At 37.1% G+C, this 26,056-nt stretch overlaps 5 protein-coding genes across 10 annotated transcripts in view; 4 read left to right on the top strand and 1 right to left on the bottom strand.

Annotated features, from left to right (window-relative positions):
* The first annotated feature begins 78 nt into the window (after positions 1-78).
* On the top strand, positions 79-4,135 carry LOC127164952 (lysosomal membrane ascorbate-dependent ferrireductase CYB561A3). 6 transcript variants are annotated; one of them, XM_051109141.1, is made up of 8 exons: positions 79-154; positions 621-690; positions 796-834; positions 979-1,175; positions 2,538-2,746; positions 2,994-3,148; positions 3,416-3,587; positions 3,773-4,135. In XM_051109141.1, the coding sequence occupies exons 4-8, from the start codon at positions 989-991 to the stop codon at positions 3,794-3,796; spliced, it is 747 nt and encodes a 248-aa protein (XP_050965098.1). In that variant the 5' UTR covers positions 79-154; positions 621-690; positions 796-834; positions 979-988; the 3' UTR covers positions 3,797-4,135. The 6 variants fall into 6 exon arrangements, with proteins under 6 accessions (XP_050965098.1, XP_050965095.1, XP_050965094.1 ...); XM_051109138.1 differs by having other exon boundaries at positions 621-722; XM_051109144.1 differs by lacking the exon at positions 79-154 and adding an exon at positions 173-262.
* Positions 4,136-4,713: 578 nt separating this feature from the next.
* Positions 4,714-5,124, top strand: zgc:153409 (uncharacterized protein LOC767650 homolog). The gene has a single exon (XM_051109146.1). The coding sequence runs from the start codon at positions 4,738-4,740 to the stop codon at positions 5,047-5,049; it is 312 nt and encodes a 103-aa protein (XP_050965103.1). The 5' UTR covers positions 4,714-4,737; the 3' UTR covers positions 5,050-5,124.
* A 2,370-nt stretch (positions 5,125-7,494) lies between these two features.
* LOC127164954 (histone H1) lies at positions 7,495-8,810 on the top strand. Its single transcript, XM_051109145.1, has one exon. The coding sequence runs from the start codon at positions 7,566-7,568 to the stop codon at positions 8,166-8,168; it is 603 nt and encodes a 200-aa protein (XP_050965102.1). The 5' UTR covers positions 7,495-7,565; the 3' UTR covers positions 8,169-8,810.
* Positions 8,811-9,924: 1,114 nt separating this feature from the next.
* Positions 9,925-11,275, bottom strand: drd7 (dopamine receptor D7). The gene has a single exon (XM_051109135.1). It carries the CDS (start codon positions 11,273-11,275, stop codon positions 9,941-9,943), a length of 1,335 nt encoding a protein of 444 aa, XP_050965092.1. The 3' UTR covers positions 9,925-9,940.
* Positions 11,276-12,635: 1,360 nt separating this feature from the next.
* Positions 12,636-26,056, top strand: part of loxl2b (lysyl oxidase-like 2b) — a 33,871-nt gene continuing 20,450 nt past the window's right edge. Inside the window, exons 1-3 of the mRNA XM_051109134.1 lie at positions 12,636-12,768; positions 14,720-15,091; positions 15,546-15,721. Of these exons, the coding sequence (XP_050965091.1) occupies positions 14,752-15,091; positions 15,546-15,721 (516 nt within the window). The 5' untranslated portion in view covers positions 12,636-12,768; positions 14,720-14,751. The remainder of the gene's footprint in view (positions 12,769-14,719; positions 15,092-15,545; positions 15,722-26,056) is intronic.

The following is a 26,056-nucleotide window of genomic DNA, read 5'->3' as shown; positions in this document are numbered from 1 at the left end:
CGTAATTTATTTGGGTGTTTTGTCAAAAAGTACTCGAAATATAATATATAACACATAATATTTACAGGTTCTGTTCACTACACTTCCCATGAAGCATTGCGGTTAAACAGGAAATGTCATGTCGGCAAACAGGGCTGCGTTTCCCAAAAACATCGTAAGCTGGCTGGTTAAGTTTGTATACGTTGGTTCTTACTCTGGCATGACCTCTGCTAAAATCACATCATCTTATGTTAACAGTCAATACTGAAAATAGTTTGTGCGGGTACTTCGTCTGTTTTCGAGTGTCCTCATACTGGCATTACGTCACAGAAAGAAAAAACAACAACATTTTTATACACAAACTCTTACCATAATCATGCAAAAAACTACAAAAACTTTAGAAACAATAAAGCACTAAACATTAATACGGCGCGTCTTATTTTTAGAACAACTTTTGCTGCGTTGTTTCTTTTGCGTCATGGAAGTAATTTAAACAGTTCTCTATTTATTAAGTTCTGTATTTTTACGGTATTTGTAGTGCTGAGTGACATAATGTCCATTTCATCCTTATCACTGGTAGCTGTCCCTTTTTGCTCTTCCTCATTTTGTTACTGTTTGTTTGCCATCTGTTCTATTTGCAGACGAAATCGAAAATCATAATGGGGAATCATGAAAAGAGGAACTGAGATCAACAAGAAACGCTGTCACGAGGTTGTTTGAAATTTGTAATCTACCAGCTCAAGGTACTGTACATTCAGATGTGCTCCTCTTCTTAAAAACAACCGTCTACACCTTTGTTCTTTGTTTTAAATTCAGAGTCACTGTAGACTATTGGATTTTGAGATATTTTATAAGGTAAGTTAAGAAATTAGAAACTGGCTGTTAATGTTGTTTATGTCTTTGTAAACACCTGTAATTCCAATGGACATTTTGTACATGTGTCAAGTAAATTTCTCAGGCTAAATAACTTAAAGATTTGTGTATTGTCTGTCTCTGCAGCACTCACAGGATGAGAGGAATTGTTGCATTTTACCTAACCTACCTGCTGTGCCTGACATTCGGGATCGCCTGTGTGGCATTAGTAGCTCATTGGAATTATAGCTATCGAGGTGGATTTGCATGGGACGGCTCAATTAAGCAATTCAACTGGCACCCGGTCTTCATGGTCACTGGAATGCTCGTGCTTTATGGGAATGGTACGTTTGATTGAGTAATATTTTGGCTTGTGTGTCATGCTACCGTAGCTATAATGTGATAACACGACATTGAACAGTTAAAGGAGAAGTCCACTTCCAAAACAAAGATTCACATATAATGTACTTACCCCATTGTCATCCAAGATGTTCATGTCTTTCTTTCTTCATTCGTAAAGAAATTATGTTTTTTGAGGAAAACATTTCAGGATTTTTCTCCATACAATGGACTGGTATGGTGCCCCGATTTTGAATTTCCAAAATGCAGTTTAAATGCGGCTTCAAACGATTCCAAATACGGTTGTAAATGATTTTACCTTTTTTGTTAAGGGTGTTTGATCTTCTTTGCATGTTCACTTTGCAAAAACTCTTTGTTTTAAAAGTGGACTTCTCCTTTAATGTTGTAAAAAGTGTGTGGATGTTTTATAGTTAGATTTAAATGGTTAGTTCACCCAAAAATGAAAATTAGCCCATCATTTACTTACTCTCAAGGCTTCCTAGGTGTGTATGACTTCCTTCTTTCAGACGAATGCAATTGGAGTTCTATTAAAAATTGTTCTGGCTTCAAGAAAAATATCCATATTTAAAACATAATAATCAGTTTTGTCTAGCTTGTGCTATCACTTGTACATGGAAGCCGCTCCTGATGACGTAGGACGTCGGCTTTGCACATGCGCCGCTCAGAAGCGTCAAATGCGGATGCGCAGTCGAGAAAGCAAAACAAAACAACGGTCACGAATTAGAAGTACAAAACGAGGATTTGTAAAGAAAAATATCAAGGGGTTTCGATATAAGCCAAGAGGAGACTGGTTTTCCTTTGCTAAAGTAAGGAAACTGTGCCTCCTTTGTTCTTGTAAACAAACGTTGGTTTTCGCAAGACTTACAGGTGCATGCGCTACACATACGTCCTACGTCATCCGCCCGGAGCGGCTTCCATGTACAACTGTTAGCGCAAGCTAGATTAAAGTAATTATTAAGTTCTAAATATGGCTATTTTTCTTACAAAAACGCACTGATTCGCTACAGGAGGCCTTTATTCACTCCCCTGGAGCCATGTGATGCACTTTTTATTATGGATGGATGCATTTTATTGGACTTGTTTTGGACTGTTGAAAAGAAACATGCGCCCATTGCCATTATTAAGCTTGGAGGAGCACAATTTTTAATATAACTCCGATTGCATTCGACTGAAAGAAGGAAGTCATATACACCTAAGATGCCTTGAGTGTTGAGAGTAAATAATGGGCTAATTTTCATTTTTGGGCAAACTAAACCTTTAAGTTTGGCATGTTACATTTGAAAAAGGCTTGAACAGACTTTTTAGAGTTGTCATGATCATCAGTGTCTTTTTTCTTTGTTAACCAGCGGCCGTAGTGTACCGTATTCCTCTGACGTGGGGTCACAATAAGCTCCCGTGGAAGCTGTTACACGCTGGGCTTCTGCTCCTTTCTTTCATACTGTCTGTTCTTGGGCTTTGTGCGGTGTTCGACTACCATAATGCAAACCACACAGCCAACCTGTATTCCCTCCATAGCTGGGTGGGCATTTGTACCACTGCGCTTTTTACTGCACAGGTGAGTATCATGTTGTAAATTGTTTATGTAGAGTGATTCTGTAAAAAAGAGGTTTAATAGTGGATAAACTATGAACCATCTACATATGAATGTTAAATGACATTGTATCCAAAGTGTTTGAAAGAAACTGTTACTTTTTAACTGTTTAGATACTAAGAATGTAGTTTAACATATTTTATATGTAAATGGAGGACAACAGTGATATAACAATTACAGAAATTCTCAGTTGTTCTGATGCTTTTTCTAGTGGATCATAGGTTTTACTGCGTTCCTCTTGCCTTGCACTCCAATGACGGCACGTGCTCTTGTAAAGCCAGCTCATGTTTGGATGGGAGCAATCATCTTGGTGCTAAGCATTGTGTCCTGCATCTCAGGGATCAACGAAAAACTCTTTTTTGCACTGTAAGTGATCACACTACATAAACTGAGTAGGCATTAGCTGTTGAGGTAAAGATCTGATTTAACTGCAAGAACTTATATTTAACTGCATCTGTCTATTAATGTTAGCAAGATCTTCATCTGATCACTATGCTAAAATAAATATTTTTAAGATTTCAGGTATAAAGTAGAAAGAACAGGGTAAAAAAGGTGTACTCTTTAATGTTGAACTCGCATTCAGTTTAGTGTATTGCTGTGGCAAATGCGTTGTTCTATTGGTTCTCTTCTCAGAAAAGGAAACACCAATGGGACGCTGCCTTATTCTGCATTACCACCAGAGGCAATAACTGCAAATTCATTGGGAGTTGTCATTGTAGCATTTGGATTGGTTGTTTTGAAAATCTTATCCAATCAGATATGGCAGCGTCCTGATGAAGCAGGCTATGAAGTGGGAATTTACCAGGTAAAAGACAAAGGAATTTGTAATGTCTTTGTTTTTTTTGAGTTTGGTGTGCTTAAAATTGTGACAGAAGTAATGCTAATTATCTTGTCTTAGTACAAACCTATTTACATTCATAAATTAGTAGTCAAGAAAGTATGCAAAGTGATTTTTTTTTGTTTGATATTTTCCTTTGCTCTCATTTTCAGCCACTGGGTTATGATGGAAGCTGATGTCCTAAAGATGAAATGTCTGAAAGCTAAATCTGCATTCTGACTAATCTGCGCTCTTCAATGGAATCAAAGTCCCCTGATGTTACAACCATTAGTCTTCCTGTTTCTAATTATACAAAGCATTGCAGTTTTCCGCAAATCTTGTCTTTGTTATATGTTTGATTTGATTGTACTGCTGCTGCTGTTGTTGAAGCGCCTAAGGCAAAGTATCATATGTGAAATCACTGCTTGATTGTCAGTGGTTTGTGCTTATTTATTATTTGAGAAAACTTATAATAATAAATGATTGAAATCATTTCAATAAACACGCTGTTTACCTGTAAAGGAAAATCAGATGAACGAATTGCCTCTTTGTTCATTAAACCGGTTCAAACCGGCTGGGAAGGGCATTCAAACCAGGGACAAATCACCATGCGTCATCATAAGCAAATGTCCAATAAAAATCGAGACCGTCTTGAACCAATCAGAACACTCGGCAGAGGTGTATAAAATTTGCATATCCTCGCTTATTCCAATCAGTAATTCTTTGAAATTTACACACTACAACACAAATGTACTGCAAGAACGCACTGCATAAGGTCCCAAAAGGAATGTAAATTAAACTATATAGAAAAACTATGAAGTGATACAACCATACGACAACGAAAATGGATAAAGCAGGTCAGTCCTAATTACCGAAATGTCACGAATACCACAACATAAAGCACTCTATATATACGCATATCTTTTGTTCGAATTCATGATCTGTAGCTGTTCAAATTAAAGAAATTGACGCTCAATAGACCTACTTCCCTACTTTCATTGTTACGTCAGCTCCGCCCGCAGTGGGGGTTGTGGCAAGCATGGTTTCCACTAGGTCCGCTTTAAGGACATAATTCTCAGTCTTCCCTTGAAGCACCACCCATTTCAGGTTTATTCGAGATCGAGTTCAGTTTGTTATCATGTCTGGTCGTGGAAAAGGCGGTAAGGGGCTTGGTAAAGGTGGTGCAAAACGTCACCGCAAAGTTTTGAGAGACAACATTCAAGGAATCACAAAGCCAGCTATTCGCCGTTTAGCGCGTCGTGGTGGTGTGAAGCGTATTTCTGGTCTGATCTACGAAGAGACGCGAGGTGTACTGAAAGTGTTTCTTGAAAATGTCATTCGCGACGCTGTAACCTACACCGAGCACGCCAAGCGCAAGACTGTGACGGCTATGGACGTAGTGTACGCTCTGAAGCGTCAAGGCCGTACTCTGTATGGTTTTGGCGGTTAAATTTTACCTGGACCGGATTTTCAAAAAAGGCTCTTTTAAGAGCCGCCCAAACACTCAATTAAAAGAGCAAATTAATGTCTTATTGTCTTTTAGGGCAACTTTGCTATTCTTTTCTTTTCACTACACAACAATCAAGTTTTAAAATGGATAAAAAACCAAGCATTTTATGAGTATTTTTTACTAAATTAACTTATAGTGAGTGTTGTAGTAACATAAACATGATTTGACAGTGATCAGATAGAAATGTCAGGAAATCGGAAGTTTTCATATTTTATCTTCTTTTAATTATTTTTAATATTAATATTTCAATGTTTTTTTTTTATAATTATATTTTATATACTTTTTTTCATAATTATTACTAATTATAATTATTAATTATAATTGATTACTATTAATTATATTGTAATTAATGTTTATTAGTAAGATATTGATTTTAACAAATGACGCTGGAATGTGTCCTTGAACATAATTCGGTGATAAAGCACTAGGAGTTGTGCAAAACTGTGAATATTTATGGCTAAATGCGGTTGTCAGGCACAAGTACTTCCATAAGACATAATCTCGAGTGACTTGTTTTTGCTACTGCCTTTATAAAACGATTACACCATAAAAAATAAAAAGTCATTGAGTCTCTAAAATAGCGAATGACAGCACAAAGCGTTGCTGTGCTGTGCTTATCGGTTTATAAAGCGTATCATGTTCTATTCTACGTCGTCTAGTATCACTGCGCACTGTGCGCAGCACCCATTGCGGATGGTTATTTATGTTGCATGACTACGTTTCGTAATGTCAGGGACTTTATCTTCAAGCGGAGGAATTGCGATTATTGAATTGTCTTAATAATAAAAAAAATAAAAGAGTTTAATAAAATCTTAACTTTCAACAACAAACTCGATTAAGCACAAGATACATTTAATTTGAATGATCAAAAGTCCTGACCTGTAATTTGTGCATTTTAATTAAGTAAGGTATAAGACGCCTGATTGTAAATATGGTGATGGTTTAAAAGGCGTTGTTAGGCACGGCACACAATGTGTTGATTGCATTCACACGATACCACCTAATAGAATAAATAAGAATACCATTATTTTCATTTAAACATGATTTTATTAAGCAAATTCATTAAGTACCATATTCTTTGGCAGGCAGATATAACAGAAAGCAAACAAAAACAATACTTGCGCAATGGGTCAAAGTTGTGAGATGTAAAACTGCTGGAACGACTTACTGACCGATCACCACCCGTTTTATAATTTGTTTTTACCATTAACTATTAATAAAAGTCACACTTCTCACAGAAATTATCTTTTTGTGACCTGGTCGATGTTTTATTATTCTTACTAATATACTATAGCCGTGAGTTCATACGCTTTCAGGTAAACAGCATGTGATCAGATGTTGAATAACCTAGATAGCCTACATACAAAATCTTCAAATTTCGCCTAAAATCAAAAGTTGAGATTCTGTCACACGCATGCATAAAATATTTCATAAACACGTGTGATAGATAAAAATAATAGTTTTATTGTTTACAGTCAATCAACATCCCAGTACACAAACTACGTGCAACAATAGTTCCCCAATGGACAACGAAGCAACGCAGTGAAAACCCTCAGTTATTAAGCCTATACGAATAACAAGTGACTAAGTGGCCTTTTACAACCACTAAATATATTTAAAATAACAGTAAAGTGTTTTAAGTATTAAAATGTTGCAAAAATGATCATAAATTCATAAATTACAACATTATACACCAAGTTAGCTTCCCTCTGCTATGGCACTCCTCGACTGAGGAGAACACTTTCCCTTTAGACGATACAAACTCCCGTTTTATTACTAATAGGCAACGTCTTTAAATGTGTAATGTTGGGAAACTTGCTTATATATAAGTTACTCGAATTGTGTACTGGATGTACAGATATGATTATTAATAGATCATTGTTGAAAGAATCACCGTGAGATTAGGGGAGGTTGAAATGGCGACAGCGCTGATCTGTGTTACCTTCACTAAAGAAAAACGCTTCATTTTTTTATTCCGTGAGCTTTCTCAGTCTAAAACCACCACGAATGTATAGATTAGGGTCTTCTCTATGCAAAGTGTCCATCATTGTAGTTGTGATTTTCGAATTTGAATATATAATCTACAAAAGAACAGAGGAAGTGCGATATTTCCCGCTGCGACTCGCACTAAATTTGGACGCGTTTTTATTATTGTACAATAAACTGCGTGATGTTTTGCACAAAACATAAGCTGCCCTTAAAGAGGAAAGACTCAGCTATCGGAACGTGGTTTAAAGTCTACAATCCATCGCTCTTTATAGCGGAAAACCTTGTGTTTTTCAAGATCAGAAAACACATCTACGAACGACTCTGTCCTGTTGAGAGCGTCGGTTGAGGCAGTTGAGTCTATATGGTTCTCATCTCCCGTTTAAATCCCGCCCTCAGCTGTTGGATGTAAACATTGTTTGTTTGACAGCTCTGTACTACGTGACATCAGCTCCAAGTTTCCTGAAACTATGGCAGAAACTGCTCCTGCTCCCGCGGCTGCTCCGGCCAAAGCCCCGAAGAAGAAGGCGGCAAAGGCGAAGAAGCCTGGACCAAGCGTGTCTGACCTTATCGTAAAAGCGGTTGCCGCTTCCAACGAGCGCAAAGGAGTTTCCCTGGCGGCTCTGAAGAAGGCTTTGGCAGGTGGTGGATATGACGTTGAGAAAAACAACTCCCGCGTCAAGATTGCTTTGAAATCCCTGGTGAAAAAGGGGGCGCTTGTTCAAACTAAAGGCACCGGGGCATCTGGATCTTTCAAGGTGAGCAAGAAACCAGCCACCAAGAAGCCCGTCAAGAAAGTTGTGGCGAAACCGAAGAAACCAGCCGCGAAGAAAGCGGCGGTCAAGGCGGCGAAGCCCAAGAAGGCAGCAGTAAAGAAACCTGCCCCGAAGAAGTCTCCCAAGAAAGTGAAGAAACCGGCTGCGCCCAAGAAAGCCGCCAAAAGCCCGAAGAAAGTGAAGAAACCGGCGGTGAAGAAAGTTGCAAAGAGTCCTAAGAAGGTCAAAGCAGTGAAGCCTAAAGCCGCAAAGCCCAAGGCTACCAAGGCGAAGAAGACGGCCGCTAAGAAGAAGTAGACTGCCAGACCACACTCCATAAACCAAAGGCTCTTGTAAGAGCCACCCCATCTTCACAGAAGTGCAAATGTTCCTAATGCACGTAAGAAGGCTGATGCCTTTTTAATAGACTGAGACAATGAGTTTTGGGGTGGGATGTGACACTTTTTTGAGCTGTTTTGTTACTTGTGGCTTCTAAATATCACCAGCGCGAACGGGCAGCATAAATAACTGTGCTGTGGAAGACTTTTATCAAGATCGGTTTGTATAAACATATGACAGTCTCTACCTCCGTACCTGATGCACAAAGCCGATTACTTGGTGTAGATTTTCAATCCTTCACAGATTAGACAGACAGAAGAGTCCGCTGGTTGGAAAGTGTCCAAAATGTGCATACATATAAATACGGCTTGTTTAAAGTTCGTCGCGTGCGAGCGTGTGACTAAACAGGATGAGTGTGTTTTATCACAATGATTCATGTTATATTTATATTTTGTATTGGATTATACTAGACTTTCCTGTAAATACAGCAATACAGAACAAACATTTAATTTATTCATTGTCAATGGTTTGTTGAATGTTGCTACTAAAGGCAATATACATTCCATCAGTTTTTTTTTGTTTTTTTTTGTATACTATTGTTCTTAACATTTACTCATAAAACCTATATTTTGTCCAAAACATGTTTTAGTACAAAACTCTCAATAAAAACAAATATGGTAAAAGATGTGTGTTCATTCGTTGTCTTTGTTTGCTTAAGAGAATGTACATCAATGTTGAATTTGAATTATTGTTTTGTAAAAAAAAAAAAAAAAAATTAACTAAGATTTTAGTTTTTTAAATTCACAATTTATGTGAATGTATATTGGAATGTGAGTAACACTGAACGTGATTTCACCATTTTGATTTGTTTTTCACAATTTTGATTGTTTTTTGCCTTTACTAATTCACTTTAAATGATAAAATGATAAAAATGATATAATATATGTACAAATATTCCAAGTATAGTACATTAAATAATATGAGGAAACAAAAGCTGCATGTAATTTAAAGAAATTATCATAATGCTGATAAAAAAAGCTTAAGATGAAGTATTACAGGACAAGTTCCCTGAACTATTTTGTGTAAACTTTCCTTTATACATTTACATCTTGCAAGTTTCAGTTTATCAGTGTATCTTTAAGAATTTCCCGACCTCCAACAGAGTGGACTTAATTTGAACGAATCTATTCAATGAACAGTAGCTTTTTTTAGACACAAGGTCACAGTTATGCCAGACCGATATGTAAAACCTGTGAATTCTCAGGATAATTGTGTGAAATCACTTATTTTTCATTTGATCTCATTCGCCATGCTCAGAAATAGGGGAGGGGGAAAAGACTGTCAGTCTGTCAGTGCCTTTGCCCTTTAAGAGTAAACAGAGGACATTTCAAAGTCAGCTGTTATTCATTTTTAGTAAAGTAAACAAAAGCTGTCTTCAAGATGACAGACATATGATTATTATTTTTTTCATTAACTGAAACATATCCACATTTAACTGAAAAAGACTAAGCATTATTCAGGCAGAAATAATAGTTGATACTGCATTATGAGCTTTATATAATAAAATAAATGTGAAGCTCTATATGGAATTTCTCTCTGTATCTCACAGTGAGTGATCAGTTGAATGATTGTAGAAACAGCCCTCAAGAACATTTCTCTAAGCCAGTTCAATTACTCATAGTCTTACTCAGTTTGTTATATACATTAAAGCATAATTATTTTCAAAACACACCACCTAACATATTTACAGATCACAGTATTCCAGAGATGCTAGGAGATTCGCTTTCATTCTGAGCCACGTGTTCATCTTCTTTTGTAAATGGTATGATTTTATCCAGTGATAGTTGTGTTTCTCCATGACTTAGCATAGCAGGCCTTTCCCCATATACAAAGTTACATTCAGTCTCATAGGGGACTTCATCCATCTGTGACACTGTGTCAAAGCACATGTCTTTATCATTTTCCTCCCTGACAGCGTGCGGATGCAGACAGGGGTGACCAAAGAGGTGAACATCTCGAAGGTTCGTAGAGTCGTGATGGTACGACACCAGCTCGTTGCTGAGGTCAACCGTTTGAACCGTATTCCGAGAGCACAACTTCCCACATCCCAAGAGACTGGAGAACGCCTTGCGGAATTCTGCATTAAATGCATAAACTACAGGATTCAAGGTAGAGTTTGCCCACCCACACCATACAAACACATCAAAAGTCGTCTTGTTGACACATGGGATCTGCCCGGCGTTGTGTAGGCCAGGGTCACAAAATGGCACCATGCAGTTGAGAATGAAGAAAGGGAGCCAACAGCAGACAAACACACCCATGATCATGGACAAGGTCTTCAGGACTTTGGTTTCCCTCTTAAATGAGCTTTTTAACTTCTCTTCAGGTGCTTTATTGCAGCTCTGGCAGGACTGAAGATGCTTAATGGTGCACTCTTGCATTGATATCCTTCGGATCTGCCTTTGAGCTATGAGGAAGATGCGAGTGTAAGTGACAATCATTATGGAGACAGGGATGTAGAAGCTGATTAGAGATGAAGTGATGGCGTAAGTGCGGTTTAAACTGGCATCGCATTTTTCAGCCATTTCTCCCAGGTCTTCTTTATGGCGGAGACTCTTATGCCAACTCAGCTGCACAGGAATGAACGAGATCAGAACGGAGAGCGTCCACGCCACTCCAATCATGACAAATGCCACTCTTCTTGTCATTTTCTGCTCGTAGCTCAACGGGATAGCAATAGCCCAGTAACGATCCACGCTTATGATGCACAGGTTAAGGATGGAGGCAGTGGAGCACATGATGTCAAAGGCTATCCATACTTCACAGAAACTGCCGAACGGCCAAAAACCCACAATCTCAGCAGCTGCCTTCCATGGCATTACAAGAGAGGCAACTAAGAGATCTGAGACAGCCAAAGACACTACAAACACGTACGCCACTTTGGAGCGCAGATGACGGAAGCGTACCACTGCGGTGCACACCAGAGCGTTCCCTAGAAAGGTGGAGAGCACAAAAATGAAAAGCAGACAAGCAGTCGTGGAGCGAGTTATTAGCTCTGAGACATATCCTTCAGTCTGGTTTACCATCTTCCGGGATGTCCCTATTACCCTGGTTGCAACTTGAAAAATGAAGTCTTTTGATCAAGCATCCGATCTTCGGGGTACATTTGCAGACAGTTTAATATCCAAAGACTTCAGGAATTTATCCATTAGTGAGAGAGCTGCCTGCAATAATTGAACATTTCTGAAATAACCTTCCCTCCTTCCTTCAACCAGAGAAGTGTGAGAGAATACAGTGCAGAGGGTGAGACTAATGATCTTGGAAGTAGGACTAGGGGGAGGAGCCTAAGAAAATACAAGAGAGAGGGAGAATGTGACTGCTGTCATACATATAGTAGGATATGTATTATTTATTTATTTATTTATTTATTCTTGATATATTTTGTGTTTTTAATCACCAGGCTTTTTAGAAATAATATTATTCACTAATATTCATAATTAAACAAATAAAGCAAATAGAAAATCATGTTTCTCAGGACACATCTGCTGTCTGACTAGTGAATCCTAATTAGCATATATGGGTTAATTTAAAGTTCCGCGTTACTAAATGCAAAGTTATCCACAAGATGGCAGTATACGTGCATTAATATCCCACAAGAGAACAGTTCTAGTGATGGGAAGTGAATTATTTCAGCGAAACGATTCCTTCGAACTGTTCGTTTCAAAGAACCAGTTCAAAAAAGCAGTAACGTTCCGCTGTTGTTTTGCATCATTCCGTAATGTAGTCCCTGATCAACTTTTATTCGTTCAGATCAATTTACAGCCATGTTTAGGTTCATAAAATATATGTAGAACCTAACATAATTTGCATTGGCAGAAAATAATCGTACACAATTTATTTAGCAGAAACTTCTTTGCTGAAAAAGGTATTTATTAAAACCAATGTTTCGTATGTAACGTTAACATACTACTGTTTCTATTTCTACTGCATTATTTTTACATGGCAGAAATATTAAGACATGGATATTAAGCTGGACAGTGTGTATGCTAGTATGCTATGCCGAATTCCGGCACGAATCAAAAAGAATCATTAACCGGTTCACAACAAGATCGAATTAAAAAAGTATTCGTTCAAGAATTGTGCGAACATAAATGTGAGGTTCACTAACGACATTCGTCTTACAGTAATTAGTCCCAACCTAAGCAACAACACCAACAAGTAGCCTGCTATTAGTGAAATTTGTTTGCTTTCCCTCCTCCAGAGAACTTTCCACCAGTCATCCAAAGTGCTCTACCAATTATTATTTTTGGTTTAAAACAAGCAACTTCTTTTAGGCACGTACATAATGTCTGTTCCCTCAAAAAATTCCAGTTATGTGCCTATGCGACTGGTGGTCCATGAGGTCACCAGCCCACAGTGGTGGGCGTGAGGGGGCAGTTCAACAAGGCGTAACTTTGTTTCGACTTTCCTGAAATTGTAGATCAACCAGTGAAAGTTTAGGGGATGTGCAACAGCTGAGAGAAGCAGAGATTCACATTCGAAGGAGTATTCTACTGTGAAACTTGCACTCGCAGCAAAAGTAAGCTAACAACTGCATCTGCTTTGTTTTATTAAGCTATTGTATAGTCGTATTTTTTTTCCTTCTTTCAAAGAAAATGATCAGAGTTGTAGTGAATATTTCGTTTTAAAGTCTGTTACCCGAAGTTCTGGTTCTACAGTACAGTACAGAACAGTTTCCTTCTAAGACAGAAGATGGAAAAAACAATACTTCTAATGGTTACCTATGACGTCATGCTCGAGACAGTCTATAGGATGCAATTACAAGTAGTTTATGACTAAATGAGAAGTAAAAGTTGTGCCATGGTGTTGATTTATGTGATTGGATAATATGTATTTTAATGACAACCTCTTTACATTATTCATTATTAATGTACAGCCTCTGCAAAAGTGTGCCTTTGCTTTTGGTTCAGGTAGAACACTGGGTTATTGTTTTTAGGTAGTATTACACAGGACTGTGACCCCTAGACACGCGAACCCTTATTTCCTGTCAGAATCTTATTCATGGTGGTCAAGGGACTTGCTGTGTGGAAGTGCAAAATACTAACAGACAAGAACCAGGTCTTTAGGACAGGAATGTGAGGCAGTTCCAAAGTTGTAGATGGCTCAGAGCAATAGGTCTTGTCCAGGCGAACAACCTTTATACCAAATATGTTTCTAAATAAGCACTCTGGACTGTGTGGTGGGCTTTACGTAGGCTGAAATTCACTTTAGGCCAAGCACTTTTTTTAAAAGAACTGCCACATTAGGTTGTTGTAGAGCAGAAAATTGAAATTTCGTTGAGACTTCTGGTGTCCATGTCTGTTTGCCACATGCATTTGGACAATGCAACTGTAATTTAGTTTACATATTTAGGTTTAGTTCAGGTTACAGGCTTTACCATTTTGATGTATTTTAGACAAAAACGCTTTGAGAAAGTGAGCGGAAGTCTTAAAAAAAGTGCTTTTGTAGATTTGCCTCTTTTATCTTGGAGTGGCAGTCTTAAGGGAACACTTGGAAGCAAACTTTTTTTTTTTTTTTAGACAGACGCTTACATGAAAGTGGGTACAAAAGAACCAAAACGTCTTGAAGACTCACTCCATTAATCACTTATTTTTTTCTCCAGAGTGGAGTTCAAAAGTGTGAGAACCTTGTGTATTTAGCTTTTTAAATGTAACACTTTATTAATAATTTTATTATATAATTATATTATTAGCATTAGAATTAGAGGTAATTGAAATGGAAAAACAGCACTGGACATGTCTGTGCAAAACCTGATGAGCCATGTTATATATTTAAAAATGACTTTTTGCACAAAAAAACTTAACAATGTCACAAATTTGCTAGTGCAGATTCCTAAATAATTATTATTCAATTTACATCCTAAAACATTCTGTGTATTTGCATGTTTAAATCAGATTTGAAATGACAGTTTTTTTAATTGAATTTTGCACTCCACTGTGTATAAAATGTTTTTTCCCCCCAGTGTGGAAACCAATTACCTCATCTGCTCATGCTTACCATACTTCCATCAGCACGTCCAATTATGCCACTGAAAGAGAATATCTAACATCCCAATCAAAGTGTCATCTGTCAGACTTTTATGCTTAGTTAAACTGTATTTTCTAATATGATTCTTTTCCTTGGTATTCAAAGTGAATGTTATATTTTTCTGCTTAGGTCGTGACTAATGTAGAGGAATAATATGCTGCAGTGTGGACTAAACAAGTCTCTCTCTGTCCTCATTATTGCACACTTTGATGTGGGCTGATTTGGTGATGGGTGAAAATTCACATGCTATTCTCCTTGAGCTCATGACTTTCAGTGCTTTTGATTAAAAAAGTATAGATAAATGGCCAGCTGGAAATCTTAAAATACATGAATTATGTCTTTTAGCATCAGTAATGTCTTTCTGTGCTGCCTTTAAATAACACTAACAATAAAAACTATTTCCATTGCTTCACTTCACACCTTTTTTGTTGTTGTTGTTGCAGGCCATAAAAACCTTCTGAGCCTCTCTGTCATTATGCTGGCCCTCTGGTCTGTATCATTTGTACTATTGAGCATATGGAGATTCAGTCACGCGCAGTATGAGCACTTGGGTTACCATCCGGGCTACGAAGACCCTGCACAGGAGCTTTATACTGCACCAGAGCTTCCTGAAGATATACCCAAAATACAGCTACGTCTGGCAGGAGAGAAGCGCAAGCATAACGAAGGACGCATTGAGGTCTTTTATGAAGGAGAGTGGGGGACTGTGTGTGATGATGATTTCACCATTCATGCAGCCCAAGTTGTATGCAGAGAACTGGGTTATGTTGAAGCTGTCTCCTGGTCTCCATCATCTAAATATGGGAAGGGAGAAGGTAAGCTAGTGTTTAGAATGATATAGTGTGAAACTGATGCATTTTCCTCAAGTAAAATCACGTTGCAGTTAAAGAAATAGTTTACCCAAAAAATGAAGAATTTATGAAAATATACTCACCCTCAATTCACCTAATTAATTTCATGCTAAATTTATCCAAATTTGTTCCAATGAAGAAACAACTCATTTACATCTTGGAATGCCTGACGGTGAGTAAATTTGAGCAAATTTTCATTTTTGGGTGAACTATTCTTTTGATAGTACAAGTTAGCACATGTCCATGGACACCTTTTTTTGTCTTCAGTATATAGTTTTAAATGGACCAGCACTAAAAAAAAAAAAAAAAAAAAAAAATCATGTAGACTCATATGCATAATAATAAAATGCAGAAATATTTCTTAATGGAAAATTGATGCCTTCTAGAATATTTATGCACTGACTTCCTGTGTTTTTAGGCCGTATCTGGTTTGACAACGTTCACTGCAAGGGGAATGAGAAGAGCTTGGCCCAGTGTGAGTCTAATGGCATTGGCGTGTCTGATTGTAAGCATACTGAGGATGTCGGAGTGGTTTGCAGCGACAAGAGAATCCCAGGATTCAAGTTTGTCAACACCCTTACCAACAACGTCAATGTAAGTGAATTCAATACAGATGTGTTTCTTCTGTTATTGTGTAAAACTGTTCAGAGGCATTGTGCCCAATTAAATTTTTAAGGCAAATGGATTTTGAAAGCAACTTCCAAAAGTACAAATAAATATTTTTACATTTATGTTCCATGATTATCAAGGTACAAAATTAATAGTACCCCATTTTGGGGACAAAATATGTCATTTAGCGATGTGTGTACATGGCTGGTTAGGGGAATCTGTCAAAAATTTTATAAAATAATAATTTGTCAACACAACCAAATTTAGCATTTAATGAGAAATGTATTGTATATCCATTTAGATGTCGTCCCTTTGTGAAAATTACTTTTGCAGCTGAACTGCATACTAGGATATCTTTACAAATGCATTGTAAAATGCAGAAATAAGGTGCCGTTTAGCTGGAACTCGACTTCCAGAACAACAATTTACAAATAATTTACTCACCCCTTTATGTCTTTCTGTCTTCAGTCGTTAAGAAATTATGTTTTTTGAGGAAAGCATTTCAGGATTTTTCTGCATATAATGGATTTCATTGGTGCCCCGATTTTGAACTTCCAAAATGTAGTTTGAATGCAACATCCTGTTAGGTTCTGTACTGGAATTAGTTCGCCTGTTTCGAGTAATCGGGTTTTTTGAGTCGTTCGTTCATCTTATGGGGCTGTCACTTGATGCTGATTTTGCTAAAATGAACGAAATGCCTTGAAAAAAGATTTGTTCTTTTTGCTGAACGAGACTCAAAGGTCCGAGTCAGTAAAATGATCTGAACTTGCCATCACTGCTATGAATCTCGTCTTCGAATCACCACAAGTTCATCGTCTGTGTACTCCAGCTCAAAAAGGTAGAGTATGTCGAAAAACTCCATGTTATTTTCTCCTACAACTTCAGAATCGTCCGACATCGTTGTACCTTTTTGTTTGTAAACAGCGTTTGACGTGCTAGCACTTTCTTAGTCTTTGTGCGTTCGCTTTGTAAACACTGGGTCTGTAGTTTCATCTACGTTCCACATGACCTTTCGACGTGATTCAATAGTACGTGAGCCTGTGCTACAAAAGCTTTTGTGCTTAAAAAGTATACAATTTTTTTTTTTCCAAAAAAAAAGGCAGATCGTTTCGCTAGATAAGACCCTTCTTCCTCGGCTGGGATCATTTAGAGCCATTTGAAGCTGCATTTAAACTACATTTTGGAAGTTCAAAATCGGGGAACCAATGAAGTCCATTGTGTGGAGAAAAATCCTGAAATGCTTTCCTCAAAAACGACTGAAGACAGAAAGACATATGAAGATCTTGGATGACAAGGGGGTGAGTAAATTATTTGTAAATTGTTGTTCTGGAAGTGGAGTTCTCCTTTAATTTGTTTCCGTAAGCTAAAGAATACATGGAGGACCGAATCGATGCAGGACTTAAAGCCTAATATTCTGGAATAGCAACAGCAAATGTGTTAATAATGCATGTTTTGGATTTAGTTCATAATTGGGTCTCACTGGCAGTCAACTTTTCTATCAGGGCACAGGTGCAGGTTTTTGCTGCAGGCCCCCCATTAAATCGTTTTCCAGACAGAGGAAACTACGCCTGTGAAACTATTGTTGCTTTTTTTCCTTTGATCACTTTTCCAATTGCTCAATGCATTCTTTTTCATTTGTTTTCTCACCCAGAGCTTAGTGGAATGTTCAAATGCCTTTTTGGCATATTTTTTTTATGCTACTCCGATTTATGCTGCTTGGCTTTATTCATTTCATTTCTGTGTCCAGTTAGAGTAATAACAGTATTCGTTCTCATCCTTCGTATTCGGTCTCTTTCCATACACAAGCTGCTCAGAGCCGACAGTGTCATCTTGAAAGAATGCATTAAGCATGCAGAGAAATATTTTATGATAGGCGCTATTGTAAACAAAGAAAAGTGTAATTCTAGCCTTATGATGAAACGCAGACTCTAGAAGATGTGTCAAATAAGATTTCGGAAACTCGGATAGTGATTTTTAGTTTAAAGCTGAATGGAAACCTTAATGAATGATCATCTGAGCATTCATCACCACTCTAATTTTCAGCAAGAAAATATCTGAACATACTTACACATGCAGTTTTCAGAACGATATTGTGTCTGAATTTTATTTCAAAGTATTATCGCCTTTTCTAAAAGAATAGGGAATATGTGAGTCAAGCAGGGGCTAGGGGGAAGTCTAGACATCTTAGATCAGCTTCTATTTGGTAGTCTCCAGCTGAGAAACCTGGAGAGAAAGCCAGAGTCAGCTTTTCCATCTACTGATAGCCTGCACGGGCTCCACATTAAGGCAGTTAAATCACAGGGAGGTTTACCATAATGCTGGCCACATTCAAGTCATCTGGGAATGTTCATAGGCAGCCCACTGTGGCCTTCCTCAGGTTAAAATGGGAAAAGTGATGTAATCTATAAGTGTAGTGCAGAAATGGTATATGTGGAGGAGAGTCCAATGTTGAGACTTCAATAGAACACGCAGACAGGCCTTGGGGAGAATACGTGAACATCACATTTTCCAGGTAGTGATATGGAATAACTGTCATAAAAAGTGTAATATTTTTACAGTATATGTAATAATACACTGAAACATCATATGCATTGATCTAATTATCTTGTCAAGTTATTTTAGACCCTAAACCTGATCAAAGATACAATGTACTTTTCTGAACCCATCCAAAAAGCTGCAAATATTTATGTGCCTCAAATATCCAGTGACCCCGGTGAACATTCGGTAATCATGGCATTGGATGACTTGTTTACAGCAAGACTTTTTACTGTGAATGAACAAGATGTTCTCCCTGTTTGGAAAGAAACATAAGTTGTTAGCCAATCATATGTCCTTAGTAAATGTTTCCATGCAATGTACTACATTTATTTAGCTCTGTACTTGAAAACTAAATGACTCCATTTTTGATCATTCTAATAAACCTAAGCAGTACAAGCACTGTATAAAGGACCAATGCTCTTGTCCACCATTATCATGTTAGAGTGGGACACGCAAAAACAGCTGGAAGCCTGGACCATGCAGACACGTGTTATGCAATACCTTGATTACAATCACAGGGAATTTGTGCCTTTCTTTTCTAAGGTACTACATAGTTCAGAGGAAGTTGCATTATTTATTTGCCGAAGAGTTGACGACTGTGTTTCTTTCAGCTCTAGATGATTATAGAACATTCAAAGTGAAAATAAAGTCTTAGATGGGCTCAACATGACGTTGAAAGATGTATTTTGAAGGTAAGGCATTCAATCAAAATGCGTGTTAGAAATCATTTAGTTTTGTTAATACTTTTACAACAGCTGAAGGCAAAAATGGTCACCACCACTTCATCTCAGACAGATGTTGCTGGTCAGCTTGGAAAACACTGGAAAACACCATTATTTTTCTAGTGACTAATATGTTACTCATCTTTGGAGTCTGGCCCAGCATGTAGAATCATTTTTACTCTACAGTTTCCACAAATCCTTCTTTTTAAAAACATTTTTTGAACCTATAATTCACAGATATTCTTTATATGTCTGTAAGCATGTCCATTATGGAAATGTTAACAGTATATTCCCTGTACATTTCCTGTACACGTCAAAGGTCAAAATGTGACCTTACCTTCAGGTAAATAGAGGGTAAAGAAATATTCTTGGGTTTGATTGTAAATGCTTTTTTCCTGATAAATGCTTTTAAAAACTGAGAGATAAGTCAAAATTATATTTGAGGTAATGAACGGCATGCCAGAGATGAAAATAGCATTTCCGTATAGTCATTTGCTCAGTTAGTAGTTTCATTTAAGTCAATTTTCGTTGTGTTTATTTGTCTGCTTTTCCTCCCCTTCAAGTTACATACTTTAGGGGAATGACACTCCCTATATTACACAGGATGTTTATCACTATGAAGTAGCAAACAACCTCTGGCAATGAATATCAAACCACATCTAATGTGACCAGCACAGTCATTTGGAGTGGGAAGAATTGTTCTTTCAGTCTTAACCCTTTAAAGGGCAAAACCATAGAAATGCCAGAAAATTAATTTATTGCAGTTTTCCGTCTTTTTGGGACTCAAATAATACAAGTTAATTCTTCTTAATGTTTGTATCCTCCAGGATACGTCGCTGCTTTGGGGGTATAAATTCACTGAATACAGAACACTTGTTTATCAGTGCTTGTTACATTTTAAACAAATGGTTGTAGTTCCTGAACGCTTTGGAAAACAGACCTAAGGTTGTTGTTTTTTTTTTAAGATGACACAGATTATTGCTGCTATGCTATTGCTGAAAGCTTTTTTTATAAAGTATAAAAAAGTTATAACATAGTTATAACATAGTTTAAGTTTACAGTAAAGATAATGTAATATACTATTTTTTTATTTATATATAATATATATTTTATAAAATATGTTGCACTCTAAAATTGCTATACAATCAAAGCCAAACGACTAACCAAGTGATGTTCCAAATTTGAAGTTGATAGCACAAAAATTTAGTTTGGGCACTATACCAAAAAATAACCACTGGGTTACACCCAAACTCTATTGAATTTGTTTGATGCAGTTTTCTGTCAAAAATCAATCAATTTCTGTCACAATATCACTTCTTTTACAAAACAGTCACCAAATTATTTTTTACATATATAAAAAGGTTACGGTCATTGACGGAAATTTTTTATCAGTGACGGAAAAATCTGAAGGCCGTCCGTCATGTTGACAGATTACACTGAGGGTGATGTATTGTAATTTGTAGCTGTAATTCTCACCCCTGTCCAGTTGGTGGCGAGTGCGCTCCAGTGTAACAGCAGAGCACTGGATACAGAACAAAAACGAAACTGTAACAAATGTTTTGCTATGCGTTTGATTATGCACAGGAAGTAGCCTAGCCACATTAAAATCACATTAAAGTCACATATCACGCCACATTAAAGAGCACCAAAAACTGTATTTATTGCTTTAATTTCCTAATGAAATGGACAGAATTTGACATCTGAGATTTTGTTTCATATCAAACGTGGCACGTGGGAGGCACACTACTGTTCATTCAACAACTGAAAACAACATAGACCAAAAGATCTTTTGGGATTTACGAATCGATATTGGTTCATAAAAATACGATTCTATATAAATCGCTGTGACTGTGGGTGTGGTGTTATGCAGTCTCATCTGTTCTCTTCAAAATAAATGCATAAGCATATATAGTCCTGTAGGTTCAGAATTAAAAATGAAAATGTGAACAAAAATAAAAATAATTAAATGTGCTATAATAATTAAAATATGAAAATTAAAATGACGGTTAATAATAGATTATGACGGAATTTTTACCACCCTGTCTGTCAACCTCTTATATATATATATATTGATTTATAGCCCTAAAAGGGCAACGTATTGCCTGAGATACAAACATTTAGAGACAGATTACCAAAAAAATGTAAGCAATTAATTCACATAATTTCAATGTAAACCTAATAAGCTAATGCTAAACAACAGCTTTTTAAACAGGTAAGTCCCCCCCAACATGTGTAAATATGTGAACTAGATCAACTTTTATTGAAAGGTTGATTTCCCACTACAGGCGGCATGCAGTTTTAAATGCTGCCCGTGAGCTAAACCAAGACGTTATGAACAAGTCAGTGTATCTAAATATTCACAACAAACACCCTTGTTCAACATGAAACCAAGAAATGAGACCGACGCTTTCCCTGTCTCACCCCACAGCCTCTCAAATGTTTGTATCCCCCAGGATACGTCGCCAGTTAAATATATAGCATGCGACTATTGCTTGTGGTTTTTGTAGTACATTTTGCTTTTGACCCAAGTGGGAAACATTTTTTACATTTCTGAGGATTCCAAGATTTCTGTATATGTAAAAGTTTCCTTGAAAACCGACACCAATGTTCAGTGTTGTTTTTTACTCACATTCTTGTAGGAGACTGTTAGGTCGGAATTAACTGCTCAGACTTGCAGTCAGAAAAAGAATGAAAAGCCAATTAAACATGGGCACCAGATCAGTGGAATGGAAGATGCTACTCTAATCTTGCTATTTCAGGAAACAGATAATCATCACTTGTGCTTTGGCTCTCAGTCTGTCTGACAAGACAGTCCAGGGCAGTTGTCCAGCAAAGTCTGAGTGTTGTTTGTTAACTGTTGTCGATCTAGACTGTTTGGAAAAGCGCAGTTAGGGACAAGTGCATGTAAAAACTGTGAGCTTTTTGTTAACACACTGTTCTGTCATAAGTTGGGGGAGGGAAACTGGTAATGGGAAATGGGCTCCATCTGTAGAGGCATTCTTTAACATGTCTTTGCAAAGAGTTGAATAACCCAAACAAACAACAGCCATCTTGAGTCATTTGTGCTTTGTTCCATCCATTTAGCTTGTGACAATAATATCTACCATTTGTACTCCTTTTATGGATTTTTAGAGATTCATTTACATTTTTATTCTTTAGTAAAGTTCTTCAAAGACGATTGTGGAATAGTTTTATGATGTTATTTTTATTCTGTTTAGTTGTGGAGAACATGCTCTCTCACTCTTCTTTTCGTCTAAATGGAAAACAATGTGGGCTGTGTGACATTTTCCTTTTCACAATCTGTCTACCGGCCAGTGGAAGAATGCCTGTCAGTTCACCACTTGCGCCTCTGACTCCTTCTCCTGTATGAGCAGTAGGAGGGTTCTCTTTTTTTCTTTTTGAAAGACAGACCGGCCTCCTGAGACGCTTACTTACATCCACAGAAGGACAAGCCCTCACAAATCGATATCCCAGCTGCTTTATTTTTCTTTCCTAGCTGCAAAATCCCCTCCTCTTCCAGTTACCATGGAAGCCAGCCACACGTGTTTAGGAAATCTTTTTCTTCCTCTTTTTTTTTTAATAAATCACACATCAGGTGTTTTTTCTCCCAACCTGTTCTGAAATCTTCCACATTGCCTTTTAAGAAAAGAGTTAATTGAAACTCTGTGTAGCACAGATATGTGCACTGGCCTTTGAACTCGTTAATCAAATCATAAAGTCGCTCAAAAAATGGAAAAACTCATTTTTCAAGACAGCAAAGTTACTTTGTTATAACACATGGAAAATCATTTTTTATTATCCGTCAAACAATGTGTTATGTAACATATTTAAAAATTCATGATGCTGTGTTGGGATGATCACTTTGTTTGGAAGTTTTTTGTTGCCTTTATATGCCGTTTTAGCTGGTATTTTCCTGTAGCTTTTTTTATTTCAGACTTTGATGGGAATTTTTTGTTGCATCACACAGTAGCTTAGATAACAAAAACTGTTTATGAAAAGTCTACTTGGTTTTGCGCCAGGTCACAGAAGCCGCTTCTATATTTTGATGTCTTTGCTGGCCACAGAGTCCAATTTAGATTTTGGAAACGCACAGTTCTTCATCAAATCTGTTCAATCTGCAGCTGTAACCGCTTGGTCAGAGACATTAGTAAAAAGACAGACCATTCTCTTAATTTACAGAAATAACCATTTTATGTTTGAGTGTTTGGTTTTTCAGTTGTCCTTTTTGGTTTTCCCCTCTGGATATTTAAAATACATAATAGTCTTTAGGTCATATGAATGAACGTGTGTCATTCTAGAGCTCTATCCAAAGTGTATCCGTGTTGGAATAAACCCACATAATTGCACTGCTTGCATTTCCAGTGTGGCAGAGTAAGGATACCCTTTTACTCTGCCACATATTCTTCCACTACCGCATTCTCATTCATTTTTAATGAAAAATACCTCCCTTTCTGGTTTATGTTGTGAGGGGATCAAGGGAAAGAGTCTCCCAATGGTGACCACTTTATGTTCTCCGACACATTTAATGATAAATTATGTTCTACAGCAATGTTTCTTCAACCTTTTTTAGGCCTAGTGGCCCTTTTATGACTGGCCATTGCAAAGTCATTCTTTTTTCATTTGAATTTTACCTAATACAGTTTTATTGTGTGTGAGACAATGAAAGACAGCTTTAGCATCTTTAACTTTGGTTAAAGTTAACTTTGCTCTGTATTTAACACATGTACTAGTGTTCAAAAGTTTGGGGTCGGTACGATTTTTTCTTGTTGTTGTTAGCAAAGTCTCTTACGCTTACCGATGCTGCATTTATTTGATCACAAGTACAGTAAAAATTGTGAAATATTATTACAGTTGAAAATAACTATGATTTTTCTCCATATTTCTTTAATGAAAATAACCGATTGTTACTCTAGATAAGACCCTTCTTCCTCGGCTGGGATCATTTACAACCGCATTTGTGATCGTTTGAAGCCGCATTTAAAAACACAATTTCTGAAGAAAGAAATACATGAACATTTTGGATGAAAAGGTGGGAGTACATTATCTGTAAATTGTTGTTCTGGAAGTGGATGTCTCCTTTAAAGGGATAGTTCACCCACAAATGAAAATTCTGTCATTAAATACTCATCCTCATGTCGTTCCAAACCCACAAAACCAAATTAAGATATTTTTGATTAAATCTGAGAGCCTTGTGACCCTCTATAGACAGCAGCGCAACTGACATGTTCATGGCCCAGAAAGGTAGAAAAGACATCAATAAAATAGTCCATGTGACATCAGCAGTAAAGCCGTAATATGTTATGAAGCTTTGTGCCCAAAGAAAACAAAAATGACGACTTCAACAATTTTTCTCCTCCGTGGTGCACATTCACTGGAGTACCGTGATGCATGCTGCACCTTGTCTGCAAGCATAGAAAGATGCATGCTGTACATAAAAGTCTTCGTAATGAAGACTGAAGATTTCGACATAGAGGATGACTTGCAATTTTTTACCCAGCCTTACTAATTTGAACCAGAATATACAGACGATGAACTAAGAGAGATGGATGTTCTATGTCAGAATGCTGGCTCATGCATCAGCAGCACCACACGCATGAATGCGTGTCAAAGAGAAGAAATTGCTAAATATTCTTGTAGCTTCATAAAATTCCAGTTAAAAACATTGATGTCACATGGACTATTTTAACGATGTTCTTACTTCCTTTCTGAGCCTTGAACACGGTAGTTGCATTTCTGTCTATACAGGATCAGAAAGCTCTCGGATTTCATCAAAAATATCTTAATTTGTGTTCAGAAGATAAACAAAGATCTTACGGGTTTGAAACCACACGAGGGCGAGTAATTCATGACAGAAGATTCCCTTTAACACAACTTTAAACATATTTCACAAATATGAGATCAGAAAATTATCAACAGACCTCCCATGCTGAAGAAGGTACATGGCGCAATGGAATGTTTAAGACACTATATTTGCTGAGTCTTTCAAAACTCAACCCACATGGTCTCATAGCATAGGAATGTAGATCTACTGCTTAAGCTCTTCAAGTAGTCTTAGAGTCTATTGAAATGATTTAGCTTCATTCCATATGACACATTTACAGTTCATGTAGGCCTAGATACGTCATAGAAGAATTTAGTGTTAGTCCATATAGTTAATGATAAATAAATAAATGGGATAAACTGCATTTAGATGCTGTTATGTAAATCTAATATCATATGTGACCCTGGACCACAAAACCAGTCAAAAGGGCTGAATAAATTGGCTTTCCATTGATGTATGGTTTGTTGGGATAGGACAATATTTGGCCAAGATACAACTATTTGAAAATCTGGAATCTGAGGGTGCAAAAAAATCAAAATATTGAGAAAATTGCCTTTCAAGTTGTGCAAATGAACAAAATTAAGTTTTGATACATTTACTGTATGAAATGTACAAAATATCTTAATGGAACATGATCTTTACATCATATCCTAATGATTTTATGTATAAAAGAAAAAACAATAATTTTGACCCATTCAATGTATTTTTGCCTATTGCTACAAATATACCTGTGCTGCTTATGACTGGTTTTGTGCTCCAGGGTCACATATGATGAAGTACCTTCTGATATTCAATGTTGCATTAGATGTTCTCCATGTGTTTTAAGTTTCCAGACTCTCTAGTAAATTTGGGGAAAGAATTTGTACCATACACCTTTGCCTGATTATCAAGGTGTCTGGGATTATTTGATGTGAGCTTGAAAGCAGTAACCTCTTCTTTGCCTTTTTATCCATCTACTATATACGTCAGAACCCATTAAATGCATTTTTACAGTCTGGCTACAGACGTGAATTGTAGTTGGCTTAAGGGTAAACACGGCTGGAAGTTTTTTCAGTGGTGGAGCAGGTCAACAAGTCCTGCTGATAGGATGTTTATAATGAAGTGAAGAACTGTAAAACCACTTTAGTTTTATAGTAGCCATGGTTCAAGTGTCCAGTTAAGAGTTTCACAACCTGGGTATATTCAGTAATGCTGACATAGAACAAATGGAAACTTTACGCTGTTCAGAGAGAACCTTAA

This window comes from Labeo rohita, chromosome 5, assembly GCF_022985175.1.
Source record: "Labeo rohita strain BAU-BD-2019 chromosome 5, IGBB_LRoh.1.0, whole genome shotgun sequence".
Classification (NCBI taxonomy): Eukaryota; Metazoa; Chordata; class Actinopteri; order Cypriniformes; family Cyprinidae; genus Labeo; species Labeo rohita.
Note: the sequence above shows the minus strand (reverse complement) of the source record. Positions and strands in the feature narration are given on the sequence as shown.

Bases quoted from the DNA above. Each gene is read 5' to 3' on its own strand.
- LOC127164952 (XM_051109141.1), top strand. From the start codon at position 989: ATGAGAGGAATTGTTGCATTTTACCTAACCTACCTGCTGTGCCTGACA. The intron at 1,176-2,537 runs GTACGTTTGATT...TTTGTTAACCAG, and splicing joins GCTCGTGCTTTATGGGAATG to CGGCCGTAGTGTACCGTATT. The intron at 3,149-3,415 runs GTAAGTGATCAC...TTCTCTTCTCAG, and splicing joins GAAAAACTCTTTTTTGCACT to AAAAGGAAACACCAATGGGA.
- zgc:153409 (XM_051109146.1), top strand. From the start codon at position 4,738: ATGTCTGGTCGTGGAAAAGGCGGTAAGGGGCTTGGTAAAGGTGGTGCA.
- LOC127164954 (XM_051109145.1), top strand. From the start codon at position 7,566: ATGGCAGAAACTGCTCCTGCTCCCGCGGCTGCTCCGGCCAAAGCCCCG.
- drd7 (XM_051109135.1), bottom strand. From the start codon at position 11,275: ATGGTAAACCAGACTGAAGGATATGTCTCAGAGCTAATAACTCGCTCC.